General features: G+C 41.9%; 1 protein-coding gene across 2 annotated transcripts; it reads right to left on the reverse strand.

Moving 5' to 3' along the window:
- Positions 1–2,823: 2,823 nt before the first annotated feature.
- On the reverse strand, positions 2,824–7,766 carry LOC103696061 (putative disease resistance protein RGA3). 2 transcript variants are annotated; one of them, XM_039115726.1, is made up of 3 exons: positions 7,457–7,766; positions 4,365–7,125; positions 2,824–3,038 (listed from the first exon to the last, which is right to left on the reverse strand). In XM_039115726.1, exon 2 carries the CDS (start codon positions 7,088–7,090, stop codon positions 4,394–4,396), a length of 2,697 nt encoding a protein of 898 aa, XP_038971654.1. In that variant the 5' UTR covers positions 7,091–7,125; positions 7,457–7,766; the 3' UTR covers positions 2,824–3,038; positions 4,365–4,393. The 2 variants fall into 2 exon arrangements, with proteins under 2 accessions (XP_038971654.1, XP_038971653.1); XM_039115725.1 differs by having other exon boundaries at positions 2,824–3,029; positions 7,457–7,764.
- Between the last annotated feature and the right edge of the window lie 264 nt (positions 7,767–8,030).

Here is an 8,030-nt window from a genome sequence, read left to right on the forward strand (position 1 = left end):
ATGTGTCCCAAAGACACTCTTGATCTCCACTTTAAAAAGTTTCAAACCGACACTTCAAGCTTCTAAATTGTTCCAAATTTGCCCTTTCATTCATCTCCGTTGACGGAGGAGTGGTGGCACGTGACTATTACACAATAGCATAAAGCTGTTATACGACAAAAATGCCGTTGATATATATCGAAGAGGTGGAGTCTCAAAGGATCATTCATATGAAACAAATCTCAAAGCTTACATCTAAAAGCACCCTTAGTATATGACCCATAGTTATGGATCACCCAGCATGCAGATCTCAAAGCACTCTAAATCTCTTCATTCATCTGCTTGCATAAATCTCCAGCACTTTTAATATATGGCCCATAGTTAAGGATCATCCACTGCACAACTCTCAAAACACCGCGAACTCTATTCATCCATCTGCGCAGATCTCAAAGCACCCTCAGTATATGACCCATAGTTAAGGATTACCCACAATACTGATCTGCCGACACTCCAAATTTCTTCATTCATCCACCCACCTATACAAATCTCAAAACATCCACAGTATATAGTTTATAGTTAAGAATCACCCACAACATAAATTTTAAAGTGTTCCAAACTCCATTCTCCTACAAAGATCTCAAAGCACACTTAGTATATGACTTAGTGAAGGATCACCTACTGCACAAATCTCAAAGCCGTCCAAACCCTTCATTCATCTATCTGCACAGATCTCAAAGTGCCCTTAATATATCGCCCATTGTAAAGATCACCCACCGCATAGATCTCTATCTGCATAGATCTCAAAGCCATCCGAACCCTTCATTCATGTATGGTACCAGAACTAGACCCAGGGCCAACTCAATAGAATTGCATCACTTGGCTATTCTTTACGATGCCATATTCCTCGCGGCCCTCCTGGCTGATGGATGCTGATCTTGAGCGTGATCGTTTATAATGCACTCACTCGCTAGATGGTTTCTAGAAAACGTTTAGTTTTATTGGTGGGGAACGACCCCAGCGGATGGGGTATACCATAATTATTTGCATCTTGGCATCCTTTGTGTGCACCACACATCAGATAATTCTTGCTTCTCAATATTCCACGAGGGGAATATTGAGAAATGTTGTGAAAGGGGGAAAATTCTATAATGATTGCTCATATAAGGGCATACAGATGGAATAAACTTGGGCCTCCGAAAAAGAAAAATGAACACCAATAAACCAACATTCATCTCTATCTGGAATCCTTCCTCAAGCAAGGGCACTGGCCAAGTAGAACTTCTTAGGCGTCTTAGGGAACCTAAGAAAAGGAAAAGTGCATCAAAATGAGTATTTTCAGAAAAAATTGAAAGAATTTAAGAGCACCATCAATCAGAATGATCAGCATCTGATGCTTAAAGCGCACAGGTTTGGCTGCAAGTTGTGTTTAAAAAATACAATACTACCTGCCAAAATCTATGATAAATATCAGGTCCATGATAATAGATTAAAAGCATCTAGACACACCCTAGCAATGCTTTGGAGCAACAGGCAATCATACAACAAGTTCGTTGCGCTACATAGTAGGACATAATTAATTGGTGCAGGAATTTCCATCCAGGGATGCAATGTCACCTTTCAATCATAAAGCTATATCTGCTCAACCGCAGATACCACAGCTTGTGGGAAGTGCCTACCCTTCAAATGGAGCTGTTGGAATTTGACCAATAATATATTTTAAATTTCTTGAGCATTTGACTAACTTCCTTGCCCCTCATCTCCTCTCCTGGGCCAAACTGATGGCTCACCTTGCATTCCTTGCTCCACGACTCCAGCCCACGTCTCCTCTCCAGATAGGGCTTCTACTACTTCATATCCGGCCTCGATGCTCGTTTGCAAAGGCTCCAGCTGCCAATATGTTGTTCTGATGATCGACTTCTCTTTTTACTCCTGCAGCGACGCAAAGGCTCCAGCTGCTAATATGTTGTTCCGATGGCCGGCTTCTCTGCTAATACTTCTACAACGACTTCACCTAAACCCTCATGCGCATCAGAGGCTTTTGTTGTGCACTCCATGTATTTTTCTTTTTATTTTCTCTGTAAAATATTTCCTTATTTTAATAAAATTCTTGGTGGCTAATGGAGTTTTTTTTTTTTGATTGAAAGAGAGGCAGATTGCCACCCAATTTATTTTTTTAGTACAACGGCGGCTCACACCCGACGGGTGTGGATGCGGCCAGCAAAATCGGAAAACAAAATACTAGATAAGGACTCCGGAACTGAGCCGCAATCTGTCCAAACAAAATCTCCAGCGTGGTAAGCTGCATAGAAAGCAATTCAGTCGGTGGCACCGTTTCAACCACCTAATTTATTCAAAAAAAAAAGAATAATGTACAAGTATTTACAAGGGGTGCCGAACAGAGCAAACAATAAAATAGAATTAAGGTTAGAACTCCTTAGCCACCATTTATATCAAAAAAAAAAAAAGAGAAGGAGAAGAAGAAGAAGATCGGAGAGTACAGAGATTGTCTTCTTCATGGCGTATATTATACAACCAATTATTATGATTTTGTGGTTCCTTTTCCTTCCTTTCCATTTGCATATTAGTCTTATCTTCATTTCGAGGGTCCAACAATTCAAAGAAGGCCAAATATCCTTCGTGATGTGCTATTATATTCCCAAGGAGGGTCCAACGTCCAACAAAGTAATGCGACAAAGTTCAGCTCCTAGCAATTGGAACAGCTAGGCATTCTGATTTTTGCTTCAACATATTAATATAATTTCAACAAATAATAGTTTTACCTTTACTTATTTTTCCTTTGCATGTGCAAGCATTCCCCTTCACATATTGCTAAAAATAGAACCATCAAATAATTAGAATATTTAATAAAAATACCATCATATTCATAGTATCATCCCATAAGTTCATAACCAACATACAGAATTCCAACTTATTTGGTCTTATAAAAGCAGTATTTGGGTGAAACAACCATTTAGTACATGCCACCTATCATAAAGTTAGAGCACTAATATCTTCCTCCAAGATGCTCAAATTCGTTGCATAAAATCCATCTGCAAAAGAAAAGAAAGAATGACAGCAACATCAAGGCAAAAATATGATCATTATTTTCCTTCAGAAAAATATGCATGATAGCCAGAACATATATAATTTTCCAAAAATTCACCTACTCTATGTGGCCAGTTTGCTGCATGTCCTTGAATTAGTTGACAGTAAACAATAGTATACAGACTTGGGATATAAGAGGTGGAAGAGAAGCATGATTATAAATCTCGGCAGCAGTTCTCTTTGAATAGATCTTCAAATCCTTCATACTCATCATGCAGTCCCGAAATTAGAGGTGCAAACAAGCTAAGCCAAGCCAAGTAGAAGGCTGGTTGGGCTCAGTTTCATGTGGACTACCGATACTAAAACAGTAAAGATCTTGCTATGTATGATGCAAAAGCAGAACACCATCTCACAAGTCTAACAACAACATATATGTGCCAGGATCACACAAAAAATTATACAAATGGCTATAACATATCTTAGGCTTTTTAAATTCAGGTTATTTTGTACCGAGTTTTTTTAAAAAAGAAAAAAAAAGCATTCTCCTTTTATGTCCTCTTCGCTGCACAATAGAGATTTTGGATTGGAAAGTCACTCAAAATTATTGACCTTAGCCCTACGACTCTTTTTAACCATTTGACTAAGTGAGAAATAACCTTAACAAGTAACACTTTAAGTACAAAATAGAATTATTTCTGAAAATCCTTTCCACTTGTAATCTTTATTTGAACTCTAAAAAGAATGACCAGTACTTGCAATTCTAGATTCATAGTTGTAATTTGAATGCTCTTTTGTTCCAAAGAGTTGGTCTGTGTATCCTTTCATTTTTGCCCACATTCAACCTTCCTTAAGGTATACATTACTCTCCAAATTAACAAAATTTCTTCCATAACCTTCCATACTTAAACTGGGAAAAAAATGACACAAATCCTAGCATCTCTGAAGTGCTCTGTTTACTAAGCATAATTAGAAAAGCTCATGGAGGTCATCTAAGTGCAGCAGGAAGTGGTCATTCTTGAGGTCCTAAGGATACTGGTTCAATTTGGTGTCACTAGGCTCGAAGCAAATATGGATGGGCATCAAATCAGATAATAGGTGTGGTCTGTGGTAAAACAATGATTCTACTCTGGAGACTTTGTATACAATGATGATATCTCACCAAATATATGTAGGCAATTATAGAAAGAGATACCATTTGCAAATTTATCGCACCTTAACAGAGAAGACTAGTTTAGCCAAACAAGATTTGGATAGGAATTCTAAAATGTATGATGATATAGAGAAAAATACCATTTTTGTTCGACAAAAAGAAGCATCATATTTGGAAAACAAAATGTTACCTCATTGCGAAGGGAGAACCTTGTGTGCTCTACTCATCATCTTCAACATAATCATTTAAGTTGGTGCTAAATGCAGAGGGACTCTTGGAGATGAATCCGGATCCATCAAGATCTTTGGCATATACATAGGGGATATGTTCAATCTTGGGCCAATCTAAGCCATCCTTGAGGCATCTGCAGAGTAGTTGGCCAGTGGCCTTGATCTCAAGCTTGTTGACAGCAGGGAAGTCAGGTTGTCCTCCATGTAACCACTTTGGCAGGGCCCGCATTTTAGGATCTATCAACTTCAATGTTTTCAAGCTAGGAAGGTCTGAAACAACCTCCAGATTACGACTGCAAGATATTTCCAATTCTTGGACGGAGGAAAAGCCCCTGATTTCTTTTAGACTATCGCAATATTTTATCTGCAGCTTTGTTAGGGTAGTGGCATAGTGAACAAGGCCAGGAGGAAGAGACCTCAACTTTGGACAAAGAGTAAGTGTCAACTCTTTTAACTTTGGTACGGCTATCAGTCTGTCATCATCCTTCACCTCCCATTCCCATTCCTCCCAATTGGGCATCATTGAAAATCTCAATTTTGTTAACTTCGGAAAAATTTGCATCCTGCCACCTTGATCACTGCTACAATCAGGTTCCTGACCCAGAAATTCAGTCCCAATCTTTTGGATAGCACGTGCTCCTCCTATGTCGAAGCAATTCAAGTTTGGGAGCTTCCCTAGTGATGGAAGCTTCGCCAGTACTTCTGCTGCAACAAGCCAAAGACCCCGCAGCTTTTGCAACTTTCCGATACATTTAGGAAGGCTGCGTTGACCTGTGCCCGAGAGGGTCAAGAACTGCAGATTTACAAGGTTTCCTATGCTCTCTGGCACCTCACTTATGTGAGTACCTCCCAGATAAAGATAACGTAGATGTATGAGATTTCCCAAGGAGTCTGGCAATTTTTTGATCGGACAGTCTGGAAACTCTAGTACTTTCAGACGCGGTGTCTTCCTAATCAGATTGTCGAGATCATTCTCTTGGATTTCTGCCAAGTGTAGCAGTAGAGTCCTCAAAGATTTGTGCCCTTCCAATGCACCAATAAATGCTTGGCAGTTTTCTTTTGTAACACCACCCCGTAAGCGACGTGGCTTCAGTAAGCGACGTGGCTTCAATGAAGATGAATTAATTGGGACTTCACCCCCATCTTTCACAACCAAATTCTCATCTCCCGCTAAATTTCGAGCAAGAGACCATAGTATATCATGCACGGTGCAATTTGAAAAACCATACGGATTTGGTTGCAAAAAACTCCTCTGAACAAGTTCCCCATAATATTCTTCACCTAACTCTTCCAATGTTAGACCTCCTTCTTCATCTTCATGGATGAACCCTTCAGAGATCCAATAATAAATTAGAGCTACACGATTGAATATATAATCCTCAGGGAACAACGAGCAATATAAAAAGCACTGCTTAAGATGAGATGGCAGGTCTTCATAACTCAACCATAGCGCTGGTTGAACCTCTTCGGGAAAGTGGGTCGAAGAAGACCAAGGCTTGCTTGAAAGGGTTCTAAGAACTCTGTCCCACTCCGTCTTGGTCCTGCTCTTCGTTGATAATACTCCTCCAATGGTCTTAATAGCAAGAGGGAGACCACCACATTTCTCAACAATCTCCTTTCCGATATCCCTTAAATCTTCGATCTCTCCCTCCTCCCCGCTCAAAACCACCTTTTTGCCCAGCAGCGCCCAACCATCTTCGGTAGACAAGACATCCACTTGATGATGAGGTTGTACAGCCTTCATTTGCAATGCAACCCCTTGGTTCCTTGTGGTCACAAGGACCCTACTTCCAGTTGCCGCACTCTGCAAGGGGTTTCGGAGTAAATCATTCCATACTTTTGGGTCCCACACGTCATCCAAGGCAAGCAAGAATTTCTTATTTGCGACGGCATTTCGAACCTTGGGCTCGAGCTGTGCTCTGCTAGAAGCGCCTCCTAGATCGCCCTCCGCATGATTGATGATCTCTTTCAATAGACTGGTCTCTTCAAAATCTTTGGACACGCAGATCCAGAGCATCACTGGGAACTTGGTTGTTATCCTTTCGTCGTTAAAAATCTTCTGAGCAAGAGTGGTCTTGCCAATTCCCCCAGTTCCTACGAAGGCATGTACAAGAATGTTTTCCCGACTATCCTCCTTAATCAACAACTCCACGAGTTTGTTGGTATCCTTCTGGATATTGGACCCTACGATATCAGGCTCAGCTACGGGAGATGTCTGCCTGCCAAATCGAGAAGTGGATCGGTGGTCACCGCGGCCGGCGGAAAAGAGCTGGAGATTAAATCTAGAACTGTCTTTCAAGATGTCGTCCAGCCTATGATTGAGGCCTTTGATTCTCCTGCCAATTTGATGAGCAAACACCGTCTTGCCAAAGCAAGGGCAATAGAAGAGGCAAGAGCAAGGTTGACTTCCAGAGGAGACTGCAGCTTTAGATTTCTCGGCCTCGATCTGGCATTCGTCGAGGATGTCTTCAGCATCATACATGACGTCCTTCATGTCCTTGAGCCAGTCATCTATCTCTTTGCTTTGAATCCTTTTATTTTCAGCATCAGCGAGGACGGCGTTTATTCTTTCGAGACTTTTTTGGAGCCGTTTGATCTCCCCTTTCACACCCCAGAGCAGGGCCACCTCGTCCTTCACCAAAGCGATCAGGCCATCAAGGAGCTTAGAGACGACAGCCTCAGACATCTCCTTCTTGCACGATGATTTCTAGCAACCAAAATCTACAAGCGAGGAAAGAAGTAAGCAAAAGAGGCGGATTACGAGAGCATCGGGATAGAGAAGGCGCCTCACTGCCTGCTGGAATTTCGTTATCTTCCATTAACTTGGGTGTCCTGTCCGGAGCTTAATATATTCTGAATTTTTTTATTGGGATTCTTTGTTCGTTAGACAGCCTTCATTAAAGTATGCATTGTTTTACATCTACTTATTGCTCCTTGTTGCTTCATTAAAGAATTTATTACGCATCGACTTAGTTTAAATCGATTAATTTGAGTGAGGGAATTACATTATACACCAAATTTGATCAAATAAAAAAGAGAGAGAGAGGATCACCAGAAGGCGGCGGCCTGGCTGTAGAACTCGACGCAGACGGACATAAAGAGAAAGGAGGCGGAGGAGAAAAGGGCCAGTCCGAGCCTCAGATACAAGCTGGCCGTGTTGCCCGCAGACACCGGCGCCTCATCTATCGGACGGCCCGCAACACGGCGGCGCACGATGGGAGCGCAGTTGCATATGATTGACGGCCCCGATTGCCTCCTCCGGCCACCCGAGCTCTTCGTCAGAGCCCCCGCCGCTGCAAGTTTTCCTCTTCTTCCCATGATTTAAAACCACTAGAAATTCGATTAGACTATGTGGTGGGCCCAACTTCTGCAACCTAATCGGAGCAAGAAGACTCCCGCGCACCAGCTTTTGTCGTCTTTTAATTATTATCCACTTGCGAAATACTTTTAATCGCAGCCATAGCTTTTGTGTGGGCCCAAATTAGTGGGACGTTTCAAGAGCGCGCGCATAAAGGCCACATTTCAGCTTCAAGGAAGTTTCCTTGCACTTGGGTTTCCTTGAATCCCAGCTGGCCGTGGTGCCCGCAGACACCGCGCCTCATCCATCGGACAGCCCGCAACACGGT

The sequence above is a fragment of the Phoenix dactylifera genome, unplaced genomic scaffold (genome assembly GCF_009389715.1).
Source record: "Phoenix dactylifera cultivar Barhee BC4 unplaced genomic scaffold, palm_55x_up_171113_PBpolish2nd_filt_p 000007F, whole genome shotgun sequence".
Classification (NCBI taxonomy): Eukaryota; Viridiplantae; Streptophyta; class Magnoliopsida; order Arecales; family Arecaceae; genus Phoenix; species Phoenix dactylifera.